Source organism: Labrus mixtus, chromosome 18 (genome assembly GCF_963584025.1).
Source record: "Labrus mixtus chromosome 18, fLabMix1.1, whole genome shotgun sequence".
Taxonomy (NCBI): Eukaryota; Metazoa; Chordata; class Actinopteri; order Labriformes; family Labridae; genus Labrus; species Labrus mixtus.
In genome coordinates this window covers 20,124,231-20,143,013 of record NC_083629.1, presented here as the reverse complement: position 1 = coordinate 20,143,013, position 18,783 = coordinate 20,124,231, and the positions used below count along the sequence as shown (strand labels likewise).

General features: G+C 42.3%; 1 protein-coding gene across 3 annotated transcripts in view; it reads right to left on the bottom strand.

Moving 5' to 3' along the window:
- Nucleotides 1-18,783, bottom strand: part of dph6 (diphthamine biosynthesis 6) — a 63,653-nt gene that overhangs the window by 6,661 nt on the left and 38,209 nt on the right. For 2 of the 3 annotated variants that reach the window (XM_061062892.1, XM_061062893.1), the window contains exons 13-14: nucleotides 7,504-7,752; nucleotides 1,536-1,923 (exon numbers count right to left, since the gene is read on the bottom strand). In XM_061062892.1, the coding sequence (XP_060918875.1) occupies nucleotides 1,536-1,923; nucleotides 7,504-7,752 (637 nt within the window). The remainder of the gene's footprint in view (nucleotides 1-1,535; nucleotides 1,924-7,503; nucleotides 7,753-18,783) is intronic. The other variant, XM_061062894.1, reaches the window with a different exon arrangement.

The window sequence follows — 18,783 nt, the reverse complement described above, 5'->3', positions numbered from 1 at the left end:
CAGTCTGTGCAGAAGATAATCAAAGAAACACATTTGACGGGTTGACATTGAGGTTGCTCCAGTAAACCAATGACCTAGTAACCCAGGGTTTAAAAACTATTTGAAAAAACAAACAGATTTGAGCACTTTCTACAGAGAGCCCCTCTAGTAATTGTTCTAATTTTACTACCATATGTACATTTTGCATTTTTTTGGCCATATCAACATCTACTTAAAAGCACAGTATGTAGTGCCTGTCGCCATGGTTGGCTCGCAATCAAAACATTAACAAAAGATGATGTTGAGGCTGGCGGGGAATCATGGGAGTGCTCTCTGCTACCTCCCCCCCCCTTAGAAAACGACCTCCGCGTTGACTGTAACGGGCGAAACAGACCTGAGGAAGAGAATATGTTTACCGACTATGTATCCAAGTAGCGGTCTTTGACATAACATCCGGTGTTTCCATGGCAACAACAAACATGTTCGATCTGTCATGGCGGCTGCCAGGCCAAGAAACGTCCCGTTGCAACTATAAAATAACGGATTTCTCTGGCTTTGATAACTGCTGGAAATATTTGAGGTAATGTAAGTACTCAACAAAACATCTATTTAACATAAGTTTGGTCTATTTTTAATTCAGATATATTTAATGTAAACACTGTAATAAAATTCTACACATTATACGTTTAACCAATTTTTATCAATCTAGATTTTTCTCAGGATTCTTCCTCATCGCTCAATCTTTTTTCTCTTCTGTTGTGAGCCCCACGTGGAATAAATGTCATGCATCATATATCATGAAACAATGTTGAATAACAATTATATAATTAGGTTACAAAACAAATAGCCGTGTTAGTCTGTCATGCATATCAACACGTACTCCAAACAGATCAACCTTTTCCCCATTCATCACCGCTAACCATAAATTCACCACCCCGAGAAAAAAAAAAAAAAAAAAAAAAGATGACTTATGTCAAAGCGAAGAATGACAGAAAGATGGCTGGTTTGGCTCAGACTCAAAAATGTTAATTGACTGCTTCGGCGATGACTTGACAAGTGAGCCCCGTGTGATCGATGTGCTCGTCGCCCTTTTCCCCCCCTCCGAGAGAACATCTCTCTGGATAGAACAAATACCGCTCCACATTTGCTTTTGTCGAGAACCTGGGAGCAGGAGACGTCGGCGTATGAAAGCGTAATGATGACAAAAGACTGTGCCAGCTGCTCGGGTTACTGTACACAGTGCAGACACAACAAATGACTATAATAATTAAACACAGGAAGGAGTGGAGATCCCTCTGGAGAGACTGCTTCCTAGAATACTTTATGGAATTGACTTCACTGATGTCATGCCAAACTTTCTTTGAGAAGAGGGTGCACAGAGAGTGGGCTGTCACTTTGTTTCCATTAATACAGTGATGTGGCGCTTAACTTGCAGAAGCAGTGCATCTCAAGAGTGCTGCCTTCAAAAGAACAACTTTGTTTCCCAAAAGTCCTCCAAAATGAGGCCAAATATTGGAACAATTTTTAAGCTTACACTTTGAGTTTTAGTGGCTTACCTTCAACAATCCCCTGTGCTTGTGAGTGGCTGCACTTGTAGAACACCCTGGCACACAGTGGCACCAGCTCCGCCTCCAGTTTCTTCATGGCGTTAACGAACGTCGCTACGACTTCATGCGTTACACCCTTTTCACTGCTGACCTCCAGGTTGTCACCCGGCACAGCGAGGGAGAGCGAAAGTGAAGCGCTGGACATGTCGGCGGACATGACACCGCGGCACTCGATGGACCCGCGTGCTAACTTTGTGGTCGTGCGCTGAGAAGTCCTTTTGATCGGATCGTCCCGGACGGCGGTGACGTGAAGCTCAACCGCTGCACCCCTGGGTAAGGCGGGCACCGTGGCGACAAACAATGGCGGACGTTCGAGCTCAGGCTCCCACAACAAGTCCTGCAACACAGACAGATTTTTATTCAAATTAAGTGGCTGGGAAATTATATACTTGTGGCACTACAATCACATGTATACGGCCCTCCTGCTGAGAGACACGCTGAGCTTTCTAACCACACACACACAAAAATAACCTCCACACACATTAAACATTATCGTAAAGCACAGCATAGAATTCTACTACACAGCACTAAGAAAGGCTTTTTCTCTTGACAGACTGACAGAGTATCAATTAAAATGAGATTGTGAGGTGACCCCTTGGTAATGATAGTGTACAAACACTTCAGAAAGAATCCATACTGCTTGAATCAAAAACACACACAAATGCATTCACTTTCACAGCAAACATGACAGGCCCTATGTGCAATGACTTCTAACCTTCACGAGAGGATCACTCACGACACATTACGGCGGTTTCTCCCCAAACATTAAGTGGAAAACTGCCTCAATTTTTTATCCACAGAGCCCAAATTTGTGCTTTTTCCCCCCCCCCCCCCCCTCCTTTGGACTCGGGGGCCATTAGCAGTAACAAAATGTCTTGAAGCAGTGCTACAATGTGGCCCCTCTAATAATACTTGGCTGTGGCTTTATCTGCTAATGGGAGAGAAATGAGTGTTTTATATAACCGTCATTCCAGTCGGAGTCGATAGGGCAAAAACACTTAACCCCCTTTTCAATTTGCTGGATCAATTTTCATCCACTTACACCCCACTTTGTAAGCGCAGAATAATAACAGGTTACTTACATTTTATTTTGATATTCACTCGCACACACGCTCACAAAAAAAAAAGAAGAAGAAGAGAGAAATCATTGACAAGAGCCGTGGACGGCCTCTTTGTCCCTTCATCAGACGAGCCCGTCATGACCCAATCAGACAGATTCACTGAGGCAGCACTTACCTTCAGATTAAACTTTAGCAAACGCTTAATTGTGTATCAACAGCTAACCTCTTGCCTTCGAGAGTGGAGGCTGAAAGCGAGTGTCCTAAGTGAGTATGTGTGCACAGGTTGGGTTAAGGTTTCTTTATTCTGCTGGAGTTTGAAGAGAGCCGAGGCTAGCTGTGATCAACAACAGCAACAACAACAACAACAACAACCTCAAGAGCGGGGAACAATGGCCGTGTCAGCGCCGGCGTCTTGGCATGTCAGACGAAATGACAGCACACATACGTGTCCTATGCTTTGATAAATGTTATATTAGCACTTCTGGCGCAGGCTAGGTATTCTCCTAAAGGGGAACTGCTCCTCCACTTGTCAATAGTGATTGAGCATGGAACATAGAGTGGGAACTGTGGAGGGAAGTGACAGGACAGGGGGTCCTGCTCAGCCAGGCTTAAAGGCCACCCTGCAGGCCTTGTGTGCTGAGGTACTCTACCCAACCGACCATCCGCAAAGGAGATCAGGGGACTTTCTGCACTGCACTTCCAGCCTCTGGCAGGACTTTATTGTCACGGCACAGTTGCTGACTTTTTGTCAGAGCTGTCGGACGAGGTTACATCAATCCCCATTTGCTTCTTTATTAATGTAACCACCGAAATGTTACGTTAGGGGGGGAAAGTTTGTTCAGCACTTCTGTGGAACTAAATGTGCTAATCTTGCATTTATTGTGTGTGTGTGTGTGTGTGTGTGTGTGAAAGTGTCAGACTTAGCTCTGAGTGTAAGCTCCTGCCAGAGGAGTGAGGGGGGGGGGGGCACTAGCTGACATACCTACCTGACCAGAGACCTGAGATCAATTATTAAATGAATCCAATAAAATCAAAACTTTGATATGTGGTGTAGCGGAGTGCTGGAGTGGCATGGAAGGGCAGGCAGGTGGCAGTGTGTGTGTGTGTGTGTGTGTGTGTGTGTGTGTGTGAGTGTAAGGGGCTCTGTTCCGCTCTCCACCAGCCACTTAACACAATCCATCTCATTACTTCATCCCACTCCAGTTGCAGGGCTTGCAGCCATTCCCCCCCCCCCCCCCAGCGCGCTCTCTCGCTCGGTGGGCAGCAGGTAAAGGCATGAAGTCTGGATCTGCTGCGCTCAGCTCTCCACTCTGATGGTGTGTGACCTGCCGCTCTTCATGTTTGTTTTCTTTCTCCCCACTTTCCTCCCTCTCCAACTCTCCTCGGCGTGCCTGGAGCGTGCGGCGGGTCGGAAGGGGCCGAGAGGCGTGAAAGCCGAACGGTAAACACGGTAATAAGGAAGTGGTGTAAAGGCGGTGGAACAGCAGGGAGCTGATGGGAGCGCGCTGCTTAGCCAGTTCCCCTACATTTCCTGCCCAGCGGGACACCTTCAGCATGTGGCTCTATGTCTCAGCACTTACTGTAGTGCTGTCAGTCTGCAATAATATCCCTGCCCATTCAGTTTTTTTTTTTTTCTTCTTGAGACTCTGCTCTGAGATCGTCAGACATTTTTTTGTGTAAATGAAACACACAGGGCCATGAGAGTGTGGTGAGTAAAAGTTTAAGAGCAGGAGGCCATTAAAAACCATAGAAGAAGCCAGGATGACTTCAAAAGTCTAAAGTAAGCAAGCTAAATATAAAAAGATTGTTTACTTCAGTATACAGGAGTTCAATACTATCAAGTCCAATTAATTATCAATCAAAAGTTCATCCATTTCTTGAAAGACTTTTCCACTATTTCAAAAATAACCTTGTTTATAAGTAGTGCATTTAAAAATACAGACATATTTTTAGCCTTAATAACAAAATAAATATTAAAATCAACATTGATAATTATTGTTTTTGTTTTTTTTAACTTTCTGACATGTTTTCAGATTCTGTTATTGCCACACAAAGAGATTTCTGTTTAACATTGATTGACTTATCACATCAAAATCTCCGCGCTCATCAAAGCCTCTGACACACGCAGACAAACAAGCTCTTTGTGGTTTAATGCACCGTAAATACAATTTCACACTTGTAGCGACTCCAGTATGCTCCCAATTAACCCCGCAAGCTTCCTCATCCACCTGATTAGAGAAATTATCAACGCACAACAACAACATGGCCCCGTGGCTTCTTCGCAGACACCACCAGGCAGCGGCGTTTCTGTCGGTTTACTTTGCAGATGGCCGTGTCTGAAAATAAAACCAAGTGTATCTTTAAAGGATAAATCAAGAAGTCACAACCCCAAATCTCAGTATGGATCCAAAACTGTAACACATACTGACTTTACCAAATATTAAATATGCTTTATAATGTGTCCAGAATGCATATTAAAGAACGCATTTTGCATTACACTAATTGACACTAAGTCACTAGAACATGACATATTTAAGTTCTTTATATGATTCATCTTCTAACTTTTTTCTTACAAGCAGTTGAAGAATATAAGGAATCATTTTCACATTTCTTTCTTATTTTTTTTTTGTAACTTTATATTAATCAGATGACAAAAAGAAAAATATTCAAGGTTACTGTGCAGCAAAATATGGCCTCATATTTTGGCAGACCCAGGCTCCGTACATGCCAGCTCCAAGTAGTGAACACGCTGATACTACCAACCCAACCACATGGCCCCTACTGGCCCCCCACAACTCAACCGTGTAGACTGTTAGGCTTCAAGTGCCAGAGATCCCCGGGGTTGTCGAGTGGGACCCTCCTTTATTACTTGCAGTTTGAGAATATTGGGAATAATATTCTTGTGTCAGAGCAGGCAGGACATGAAGTAAAAATGGTGTGGAAATGTTGGACCAAGGAACCATGTCCGACCCCACGATGACAGCTTTTGCTTTTATATATAAATACTGCAAGATTTTGGATTTTTAACAGAGTATAAATGGAAGATTGGAAAAGAACACACCGGCGAAAAGGAAAGAGTATGAAGTTGCTTCACTACATGTGATATAAACATCTCCACCCCTGCCTGCTTTTGGAGAACTTTCCAAAAATGTTCCTGCTCTGTTCACACATTGGCTCAGCCAGATTCACACAGAAAAAGTTCAAGGGGGCTTGCTGCGTTTTGCATACAAACATGGAGCTCATCCTTAAAAAAAATTGTCAAATTGAAGAAGTTTTAGTGTGAAACACCATCAAAGGCTTTTTGTTGTAAGAGGGCTCGATCAGTTAGTTTAAGTTTGTGCCAGCTAGTGTAGGTTACCGTATCTGCTATCCATGGGAGTTGTTTTCAGTGTTTGACCTGGGTTAAACATTCTAAGTACAGTCCATTTAAATGAGCACTGGTGCTTTGTGTAATCCCCACCCCAGGGAGAGAGCAATGCACCAAGTTTGGGATGAAACATTATCCCCCACCCCCCACAGCTGCTTTCCTTAGCTTCTGCTACACCTTTATACGTCTGTGCTTCGACTCGACGAGAGGGGGAAAGTGTGAAGGCCAAGTTTGAAAGTCCCACCTTGACGGTCTGCCACCAGAGAGAAACAGAAACAGGGTCAGGTCGGTGATCCACCACCTGAGCAGCTCGCTCTATTCTTTAGGGGAGAACTCAACTGTTTGTGCTGTCAATTAGAGCGGCTTAATCTGAGATTCTGTTGAAAATAAAACATAGTCTCCTGGGCCAGCTGAATTCATATTTTTTTTTTGATTGTTCTGACACATCTCATGGAAGGACAACAGATGGTGGATGTTGTCCATCTTCAGTGATCTCTAACATCAGGTCGGTCGTGTCACCTCCCAAAGCTTTGCTCTGCATGCTAAATGGCTGGTACATTTTCAAGGCTATCTTATATATCTTAGATATGAATATATATTATAACAGACACTTGTTTTTTACTCAGATCTGCTGAACTGTAGTATGAATCTGAATTGGAACTCAAAAAATTCACACTTTAAAGCTTAGAGACAACCATTGCTGGCCTTGAATAACTTGTTTTTTTTATATACTTCTGCACTTATATGGAATTGACACAAAGTTGACATCTTCTCTCCAGTCTTATAGTGTTTGTCGGGGAACAGAGCCACATGTTGGAGGTGGGCACCCGCCTCTCCCTTAGGCCCTATTCCCATGGCTAGACAGATTACAGTGGGAGGAGAAGGGCTGCCAAGGGAGACTGGTGCCCCTATTAGACGTACGGAGCAGGGTTGTAAGCCGGGGCGGTGGAGCGGCGGGGAGGGATGGAGGGAGGTGGCAGGAAAAAGGGGGGTGGAAGGGGGGGGGGGGGATAAGCTGCTCTGAGAGTTGAACGGAGCTCCAAAATGGTGTGTGGGGGCAAAGGATTAGGGAAGCTCTGAGGAAGACATCTGCTTCTGTGCCAAGCGCCGCATTATCAAAGACACCAGCGTTTCCCACATCATCAACTTTTCATGAGCGCGCTCACTGGTAAATATCAGTCGCAGCGACTTGGGTCTCAAGGGGGCCAGAGAGGGGTGAGGAACTTTCACTTATTTCACAACTATGAAATATAATTCTGAAAGGCCTCTCTGAAAAACTTGCATAAGATATAAAGTTTCTCCTTTTTTTTTTACTTATTTATCGACGCCGTCTTCTAATCCATTAAACATGGGTTCATTCTATGTGGCTGTAGTATCACATTATAAGTGTGATCAATATTTCCTCTGCATCTATAATAAAACAGCCAGTCATTGCTCTTCTTCTTCTATATACTTCATAAAACAACACTCTCACTCCGCAGTGGCTGACCTTCTCTTCCTCAGCGGCCCTCAGCATGCTCTCCCACACGGCCCGGATGACGGGGACGTCTTGGTGTCTTGTTGTGTAGCAATGGGCCTGCAGGACATGAGCTAAAGTCAGAGTGCCGATCACCGCCTCCAGAACCTTCTTCACGTAGCTGAAGGACATACAGGCCTGGGTCCTGGTGCCAGCTTTCACCAGCTGCATGGTGCAGGGGACCAAAGCGATCTGGCCTGCACAGAAAACCGACTGATCGACCTGGAGAAAAGAAAGCATACAAAAACAGAAACACAGCATTGTTATTCATTATGGTATAACAAGCTGCATGAACGTGTCTGTCAGAATGCTAACATGCTCACAGTGACAATGTTGTGAAGCTGATGTAGGCGTATGTTTGTCATGTTCACTGTTGACATTTGCGTCCCACTGAAAACATAGCATTTGGTGTCCTTTGTTTTTGAAATATTTGGACACAAACACAACTATTGAATCATGAACATTTTGACAAGATGGTGGAGCTGCAATAGTTCAGAAACAACCAAACCTATTTCAATGAATCCTAGGAAGTACAAGATGTGAAGCCATCCAATAGCCATTGAGATGTTTCACTTTGAACCATAAATTGAACCTCATTCTGGAAATATCGGACAGATCAGAGGATCAAACGAGTCAGTATGGCACACTGTCTGGAAACCATGAATGTCGATACAAGGTTTTGTGCCAGTCCACCAGTCCAGTAGATTTGGAACTTTTCCACTTGACCTAACTAACCCTAACCCTAACTAGCTGTTTGTCACCCATGCCACTAGATTTATCCTCTGGGTACCATGACTAGCTCTCCATAATTTGAATGGCAATCCATCAAATATTTGTTGAGATAGTTTTGTCTGGATCAAATATTGAATAAGCTATCCCAGAATCTTTCAAAGTGGGGGCACAACACTGTGTGGGGGGCACTAGGGGGGTCACAGGAACTTGGAGGAAGAGGGAGAAAATTGGAACAAAAATGAAAATCAACTAATAACATCATTATTGACAGTAACATTCAAATATATGTCATCGTAAGGTATGACATATGACAATTAAAGAAAATGTGCAATATGGGGGTCCCGGCTAGAGGCTTAAGCTACATGGGGGCACTTGGCATGGCAATGACCAACTAGGAAAAAGGCTAGCATCCCTCTACCAATCAACACTCAACACTTAATAATAGTCTTTTAGAGAAATGTTTTGGCATGATAGTTGTTTGGAAGTGTTGCTAAACAAAAGGAATATAAACCCATTGTTCCTGGAGTAAAACCTGCCCGTCAACTCTACATAGTGAGAATCTAGGAGGTATATTTCTAGAAACAAACTCTTCAAACTCTAAAATTACTTTTATATATAAAAAAAGAGAAAAATACTCATCAACTAGGTGTGACAATCAAATTAACATTAATTATAAGCTTTTGTTTGAGTTTGCACTGCATTAATTAACAAGTCTACCTTTGCCTTTTTTTTTTTTTTTATCACCAACAACTCCTATTTCACAAGCAGGGATTCAGTGAGACGCCTGCCAATGTATCTCTAGCACCAGTGTTATTTATAAGCTTAATTACCTCTGTGATAATAAGCTCAATTTCTGTTAAATACCTCTGTTAGAATTAAGCTTCTTGTATAATGCATACCTGGAAAAATCCATCTGCTTAATGCAGGGAGATGAGTGAGGATGAGGAGTGGCATTAAGGAGGTCAGGTCTTTAGAGACCTTGTGGCTTGCCAATGTTTGAGGTTGGATGGCATTAACGCCGGACACTAGCTGCTGGTCAATGCAAATAGCTGTTGGTGACATGTTGATAATTGCTGGCCTATGCGGGGACCCTGAAGCACATGCAGATCTCCAGGGAGGATCAAGACGTCCTGAATCAATGGATGAAAGGCCTGAGACAAGGTCCTTTGCTTATTAGCAAAGACACAGCCAGGGGTATCATGTATTCAGCGAGGATACCAGGGTATGAATGGACCAGAGGTATTACTTGAGACTTAGAACCCTCTTAACCAAATTTCCTCTCCAGCTCATTTCAAACAAGCCCTGTGTTTCCTTTATTTGGCTTTGCAGATAGGCCATTACAAAACAGAACTGAAAAAGACCTAACATTTTCCCTTCGAGAAATCCATGTATTTTACGGAATACCAGCAGAACAAGATTCTTGGCGCACAATTATTTAGCTACAGGGCAGATGTGATCATTGCAATTTCCATAATCAGATGGGTTTGCCATGATCCCCAGCTCCTCGGTTCACTTGTCAACTTTGATGAATCCTCAAGTTCTGTCTCTGCAGCTCTAAATTACAGGGACAGTGTGCAAGACAAGAGACGGGGAGGAAATGGCAGGAAAGGGAAATAAGGTCTCATTGCTTTCAACCAGTTGGATCAATTACTCGATCATTTACCTGCAAGCACAACCTGCCCAAGCGCTTGTATTAATATATCGGCCGAACTTAAGAGCCAGATTCCCACACATCGACAACAAATTGTCATTGCCATTCCATTTATGAGCCATCAAATACCATCATATCCACCTCCAACAAGAAAGGGCTCCATCAGGTTGTTTGAGGTGGCCAGATTCTCTTAACAAGCTCGTCCTCATGAAAAAAAAAAGCCTGCTCCGTTTTGGATTCATAAAGGCAGGCTACCGTTTGTCGATTTGAATATCAAAAGGGGGCTAGCATGGGGCCCCTTGACTGTTAAAGGCAGACTCCCATAGCTTCCACCAAGCAGGTGTGTGATGATCAATTATTAAGGATCCCACTCTGGTTACTCTTAGTGGGAGGTGGAATTGGGGATTTGGGGGGGTGGGGGGGGGTTTGTGATGACGGGGGCACATCTCTCTGTGCTGAACCTGGCTGGGGGAGAGACAGTAGAGAAGGGAGAGCGAATACTATTTACATAAAATTAACAGTTCAAAAGAATAAGTTCACACACCAATCAAACTTGTTAATTGACTGTCAATGGTGTGTCCCTGAATATACAACACAACTACATTATTCATCTTAGGCCCTGACAGGGAAGACAGGCCAATTTGCATGGGCGTTCTAAACGTGAACGTCAACAACCACAATGCCACATGCATTTTTAATAGGCCAGAGATGGGGTCCTTTAATATTCATAAGGGTCAAATAATAGCATATGACATTAAACTTTCTATAACAAGGTAAGTATTTTCCAAATGTAAGCCTTAGCGGTCTAAATGGCCCACAGAGAAAAGGCTTTGTGAATCAATACTGTGAATCCTTGAGGGTATTTTTCTGTCTATCTGCTTAATTATTGCATTGGATGTTTGCTATTATTGTTTTAGATGTTTTTTTAAATAAATCTCTGGTCAAAATAGATGGAAAAAATGTAATAAATGTAACATCTTTTTTTTTTTTTATTGAAATCATGTTTCCCCTATTTATTTATGTGTTTGAATGCTTTCTGATTGAAACACAAGACTTGAACACGTTATAGAGAAATCTTTCTATTTTTTTAAATTTGGCCAACATGAGTGCAACATACAAATTACTCAAAAAAGCCAAACAAGCCACAAATGGGGTCAAAAGTTAAGAAGTTCACAACTAACTATCCTACTCATCTGCATTTTTGCTGAAGCATTATTGACCTTTATTATATTGTTGCAATGCCATCACTTTTCTTGTCAGCCCAATGACATGTCAAAAGGTCACCATACTTAAAGACATCCTCTCTGTCCATTTCTGTGTGCTGCAGACAGTAGCATACATGTAAATGGACTCAGGGAGCGCTCGGCAGTGTCCGCTTCCAACGGTTGAGGGTGTCTAGTTTCAGGCTGGAGTGTCTAAGGTGTTTCTAATTGCACTTTTTTTTGTCAAAGAGCTTCCAGAGATGACCAGACAGTGCCAGACTATGTTCACATTGGTGTTAAAGGTGTCTCCAAGTGTCATTAGCAGAGCTTTGGAATGGTATAGATGAACTGGGCCGGCCTGGATAAAATAACCTGGTATTGACGAACAGTCAAGTTTTTTTCAGCCCCGCTTCCAAGGACAGAAAGAGGTGGAAAACTGCTCCACTGCTCCTATCAGATATGCTAATGGTCACATTTCTCCCCATTGAGACCTCATGCATAATTTAACCAGGAAAATGATGATACAAAATGAGTAAAATAGGTTGGATTAATATGGTGCAACTTCTCCCTTTATGAAAGGACATGTGTAACCAAGCTAAAGGGATGATGGTGAGTGTTAGCAACAGAATGGGAAATCTAAAGAAAAATGTATTGGATATGTCTCCTTAGAGATGCTCCTAAATCTTCTAAGCTTTATTGTAAGAGCAAAAATGGGTATTGTCAGAGCTGCAGGGCAAAGCTCTTCAACTGTATGTTTTAAATATAATTGTGAAAAAGGGATGCCTTCATTAAGTGGTGAAAAAAGAATAAAAGGAAAAGAAATAAAGCACAAGATGTTTATCACCAGGCCGTATGCATAGCAAATGCTGCATTATGTGGCATGTATTTTGATATATTAACTTTTAACTTGCTTTAAATGGGACAATCTTCTAATAATTTTTAGCTCTCATTGAAGATTCCTAAAACATGTGACACATTTCCAACTTGATTTCTTATTCCCATTTTTAATTTTCATCCATTTCCTGAATATTTGAGGCTTGGCAAATAGCTCAAAATAGTTGAAAATGTGGGGATAAAAAAAAAAAACTTTTGACGTTTTGTTCAATGTATTTAAGTGCATATATTATTTCTGCTTTTTGGCAAGGATTTGATATGAAACGACTGTTTAATCCTTGTGTGCTGGATGGCAGTTTGTCAGGGATGTGTGCTGTGATTTCATCTTGAACTGGCTTCAAGTCTGTGAGGCTCTTTCAGCATTAGTGCATTCAAAGCAGATCACGTCTGGGAGTGGGAAATGATAAGAGATGGGCTCATGTTGTGCTGCGCCCTGAGGAAATCCTGCCTCTTCTGACACCTAATTTCTACAAATACAAACCTTTCAGGAGAACCACAACTGTTCCTCCCTTCTACAGAATCTCTTCCTCATGTTAGGCTTCTTATTTAAGGCTTCATGGGGAAGAGGGGGGAGGAAGATTTTTGCCTTTTTTTTTATTCCCTCCTTTCTTTCTTCACTATCTATTTTTTGCTTCCTGTTTGTGCTCCAGTTTGAGCCTAACCCCTGTATGCTCAACTGTCACACAAAATCAGTGTTACTTAAACGGCGACATAAATAGCCGTATGAAGTGCACAAAGACAGTCAGTATACAGCGTTTGTGAATGCATTCTCTCAGGTCTAACAGTGCACATTTATACAGTAAAAAACGGTAAGATAACGTTAAAAACACAAAGAAATCGTTATAATATAATAAAATATACAACTATGAGGAGCCACTGTTGAGGCAACGTGTGGTCAATCTGAGCCGGGGACACTGGCCTTTCCCCCAACCCCCACCTTCTCTGAGCTTATGTGTATTTTTCTGTCGTGCCTGGATGTCTGCCCTCGACATGCCCACTGCATAGACACTGAACCGTGTGGAAGAGTAACACTGTCATGTCAGCTCTGGTCAACTTTATGCTGGTCAGGAGCTGCCGCTCAGTGCTATAGCCAAGGTCAGGGGAGTCTGACTGCTGAATGCTCAGGGAGACACATCTGAATGCCAACAGGCATAAATATACGAATAAATAAATAAACCCCTCCCACCATCATACAAAAATCCAAAAATACTGAAAAAATAAACAAGAAGTTTTGATAGGATTATGTATGTTTTTGTGCTGTATTCATGTGTAAACAAATGGTTGAAAAAATGGAGTAAAATGGAATAAAATTTGACAAATAATCCAAGCTGATGTTATAAAAATGTCTGCTGTTGTGGAGTACTGTGCCCACACCAGAGCCGGGCTGTGGATGGAGAGTGATGGAGGGGCATGCTTTTTCATTGCGTTAGGCAAAATGCCCTGCTGCCTTCAACTGTCCCGACCTCACATTTTTTGACAAATTGGTTGTGAGGCTTTTACGACTGATGCACATATCGCAAAAATCATTTCTGCCAAGCTTCCTCTATGACCTGCCCGTGGGACATGACAAGCCCCTCCATGCATCGCTCTATCAAACCGAATCTTTCCAGGACAATGCAAATTATGACAAATTCCATCATCCTGCATTATGCGCTTTCCTGCTAATCTCCCTAATTCGAGAGAATCGGGGAGGGTCTCGCCGTTTCAGCTGAGGGGCATGTTGTCTGATTGAATGATGCTAAAACTGCAACCCTCAACCCCCGTTTCTTTCTCCCTTCCCAGCTGTGACCACCTCGTCTCCTCTGTCTTTTCATATTTTTTCTCTTTTTGAAGCTCTGTCTGTCTGTCTGTCTGGCTGGTAATGGAGTCACTAACTTAACCTGGGCTTGAAAGAATGATGTCAACACAATGTGCTGTGGCACGGCCATTAAAGTGTAAATGTCAGAAGAGGTGAAGTTTAGTTCAGTCCATGTGAGTGCGACATGAAGGATACAACCACAGTGTCAAACGTCTATTCTGAATGAGACTGTGTAAACGTCAACAGCAAGAACATCGCCATTCGACCCAGTGCCATGAAGCTTCTGGTCCAAAGAGAAAGTCACCTGCACCCAAAACTTCCAGTTGCACATCCTCTCTCCTCTTTCCTGCCCTGTGCTGCTTGTAATGGGTACAACATGTAGTTCAGTTATAGAAGATGGACAATGGGCAAATAAAAAATGCAGCACAGAATGAACAAGACAGTGAAGAAAATGCAAAGGAGAGGAGAAGGAGATGCAGTCCCCTCCTGTCTCAACAGATGGCAGTATGGCTGCATTAAAAAGGCAACTGCAGAATCAACACTGCTGTTCATACAAAGTCCACTCAATCCAGATACAGGCTGGCTAGACAGGCAGCATCAAAAGTCTTCTTGGATTTTCTCCTTTTCCTTTTTTTTGTTGTTGTTGAGTAAAGTCAAATATTTGCATAAATAAGCCACAAATTCCACCAGTGCAATGAAGGCATACTGATGAATGAAGAATAAGGGGGGGTTGGGTTTTAAAGTTAAAATTCTTAACAAGGACTGAAAATCAAATGTTGCTGAAAAGTGTCTTTAAGAAATTCTGTCAAAAAAAGAAGAAAAAAAGAGTTTTTAAATTTAAATAGTCAATTTTTTGACTTTTATTTTGGAAATATTGAATATCTATTTTACAGCAAATGCAAACCTGACATGATAGAACTCATCATGCTTAAATATAATAATTTAAAACTGTACAGAATTCCTTCTGAAAAATAGAGTCAATATTAACACTTTTGTCACAGTTTATTCATAATTAATAATGGCACGTTGAAATGATTGTGTTCTCTAAAGTACATTAATAAAACTCTTACTCTGAAAATCCCAGCTTCATCACATTACCTAGACTCACTAGGCGTGACATCGCCTTACATAATAAATTCATAATATTAATAATAAACTACTGTTAAAAGTGAACATGCTGATATGTCCACAGTCAAACCCGGAGAGTGTGTATTATTCATCTGAGGCAGGTTTTTTTTTCTTCTCCTGCCTCAGTTTAGCATGCTACAATGGCATTTGAAAAATGAATGACCCAGGTTAAAAGTTACAACTCAGAAGAACTGCTCCATTTCAAATTTATGATGGAGCAAGTGGCCAAACGTAAAATGGAAAGTAAACGCTAACCCTTTTTTTCTGAGTCGAGTGCTGCGTGAAAAATTACTTTGAGACAAAATGGCAACACTGTGCACACTGTTGCATGTTGATGTAAGAATCATTTCGAACCGGAGGAAACTTACAGAGCTGCAGAAAAAACAGAAGAGCTTAATAATAGTAGTAGAAACAATCTATAAAATATAAACACTGTAAAATGTGCAGTGCAGTTCTGGCGTTTTAAAACAGATCTATCATGACTTGTCTTTGGTATTACATTTGTCCTCTCCAAAAAAAAGATTGCGGGACAATCTGATTCATTCTGGCATAAAAATACAACAAAAAAAAAAAGACTTAATTATTGCAATGTTCGATTCCTCATATTTCTGTGTCTATTGTTCTTGGAGATTTTTTTTTGTCAACAAGTATAATTTTTGAAAAAAGTACGAGGTTACATTTCCCCCTAACAATGTCCCCTATTACAGTCTGTATGTCAGCACATTAGTATGTGTGGGAACTGTCCAATGCATTGTTTTGTCTGTATTTGCAACATGTGTATATTTCACAAGGAGCATCTTCCAGACAGTGTGTATGTGTGTGTGTGTGTGTGTGTGTGTGTGTGTGTGTGTGTGTGTGTTTGTGTGCAGGCCCTGTCAGCTATGCCCTCTCGTCACTGCAGGGGGAAGAAACACACCCGGGCAGCTCTGAATATAGTGGCTAGTTACCATAGTAATGGGATGGTCATACGTCTCTCCTCTCTCAGACAGTGATGGGAGTGGACAGGACACGCCGCTATGCTTTTTATCTATGCATTTGCTATTCAGTTATTTCATTCCACAAATAAAAAAAAGCAGAGCAGGCCCACCTCTCCTACTCTCCGTACTCAAAATAAGAGGGGTGAAATGGGAAGTAAATAGTTGGATATGGGGGGGGGGGGTGATAATTCACACATGAGACTACAAATAATGATGTGTTTTGACTGAGTGCTTGTGATTGCAATTGTAATAGCGTGAGTGTCGTGGCAGATATCCGCGGTGGTGGGATCTGTGCATGACGCTTTTCAGATGCCTCCTTGTTGTCTTTGAACCATTCACCCCTCCGACACTCATCAGCAGTGACAAAGTGGGACACAAAAAAGCAAACACACACACATATTCATGCAGCATGTGATACAAATTAAAAGGCAGTGTTTGTGTTTTTCTGAGAAAATCATATAAGTCATTACATGATCTTTGTTCTATTAAATTCTCTAGAATATTCTGTGCATGAAATGTAGCCACAACATTCACAACACAATGAGTTCTGCACAGAATGCAGTCAAATCATTTGCATATCCCTAAAAACGAAAGGATCCCTGCACAATTGGGATGCTGACCACTCAGAGAACTTTTTCTTTTGAGGTTTCCAAGGCAATTAAGGATGGTTACGTTGAACATGTGTACACATTAACACATGACCCATATACTGTATATCTGTTTGCATATGCAGTATATTTGTATGTTAAAAAAAAAAAGAATAGGGAAGATGGCTGATGTGGCTAACCCTGTCCCTACTTCCCATGGCTTGTTGACATGAACCAAGGCAGTCAGGCACCAATAATACATGAAGAGCTGTTCAAAGGCAATTAGGATCAGTTGTCACGACTGGGCCCATTAATGAGTGGGAGTGTGGCAGGGGCCGGGGCAGAGGCGCAGCGCCGGCGTACGTGGCCGCCTGAGAGTCGATGCACTCTGACAGATCCAGTCCTTCCCCTGTCCTCGCCTGGTACAAGCTGATACCAGCCTGTTCCCACGTGGTGCTGCAGCAGCACGGGATAATGTAGCAAAGAATGCAGTGACTCCTGACAATGACCGCTGCCATGGTGGGTCAGGCTCTATGAGGTCACAGCAGGGGAGAAAGAGAGGGGGGGGGGGGGGGGGGGGGGGGCGCGTGGCATAGGGTTTAGAGAGACATAATTACCTAAGCTGCCTCCTACACTCCCAAATAACTGCCCACTCATCAGATTTTTAAGGTGATCGGATTCGACCGCTTACATACATGTGCATACATTTAGGGGGACAAGTGTCTAACCCACATTCACAAGTGCTGACATCGTCCCAAGCAGGAGCTTTGACAATGTGTCAACGCAGATATACATCTCTGGGCGAGGAGCTTTGTTAAGAGAGGGAAGGAAATCCCTGTTTTTGCATTTAGACAGAGTCGTCTGCATATGGATTCATACGGAAAATGTGACATTTTCACGGCCACATTGTATTGATGCACACACACCAAATAACGATCTCTTATTAATGGAATGATGAAGTCATCTGAGCGAATAAAATTCCTCCTCTTGGACACAAATGATAAAAGTTATTGTTGACTTGTTTCTGTTGAGGTCAGCAGGGGTTAGAGGGACATTAGAGGGGAATATTATGTTATTTAAGTTTTTAGCAATCAATTTAGTGAAAAAAACCTTCACTGCTTTAGACTAAACAGATATTCACATAAAAAAGAAATCACAATAAAAGTTGAAAAATGGATATATTGTATCATGGCTACAGTATTAAATATTATCATTTAGTCATTCCTGCTCCTTATACATGCATACATCTGATTGGTTTATAGAAATGCCACTATAAATACATCAGATGTTGAAGTATTTATAGTTTTTAGATCATGTTTGTGTGCACTCAATTGTCCGTTGAGTTTGTTTTTGCACACGTCTATATCTATTTGCATGTCACAGGATGCTTTCTAAAAGCTGTGTACCTGTCCTGTCAGTCACACGTGTGTCAAAGTTAGTCACCTGTGACTTGTTTTAATAACAGAACCAGTTTACCTTGTCATACAGCCAGAGCTTATCACTAAGAGCACACAGGTGAATGTGTGTGTGTCTGTGTGTAAGGCCTGGCCTCGGGGCATACAGAAGACATGCCATTGTGCTCGGGTTTTACTGGGTTTGATCAGCGTGTTTTGTGTGTGTCCAGCTCATGCGAAGACAGTTGACCCCAGTGTTTGGGGTAGGATGAGTGGAGCCCACAGAGACAGACTCAGGTGATGTACAAAGACAGAAAGTGAATCGACGCTCACTGGGGAAAGGTTGTGAGATGAAGCCCGGCTGTCAGTCAAAAACCTTTCCTGACTCTCTCCAGACAAAAGCCCACAATTCCGGCATTCAGGAGACGGAAACAACCAGGGTATTCTACTTTTTTAGCCTTCAGTCAAATGAGAAGAAAAAAAAACAAACTGTGTTAACATCCTCTGCTGCAAAAAGGAGCAAGTAACTACACGTACTGAAGAAAACCCAAGATTTAAGTATCCTTCAATCTCCTGCCTGCTAAAACCGCTGAGCCTTCAAGACCTCATTTTTCATCGACTCAATTACTCGACAACTGTTCCCCCCTCCCGGCCCCGTCTCCCCCCCCCCCCCTCCCTCCTTCCTCGGTGGAAAGTGATCATTTGTTCTTTTATTAAACTTGATAACATCCCTTGCATTGTCTGAGTGTGCACGCCGGAGTGCCGCCCCTACTGTTCTAGCCTCCAGCGCTTCGTATTATTGGTGCATTATTTCACGCATGCCCTCCTCTTTTATCAGCCGCTTCTGAAGTAATGTTAATAGACTAGAAAATTGAGACATTTATGAAGTA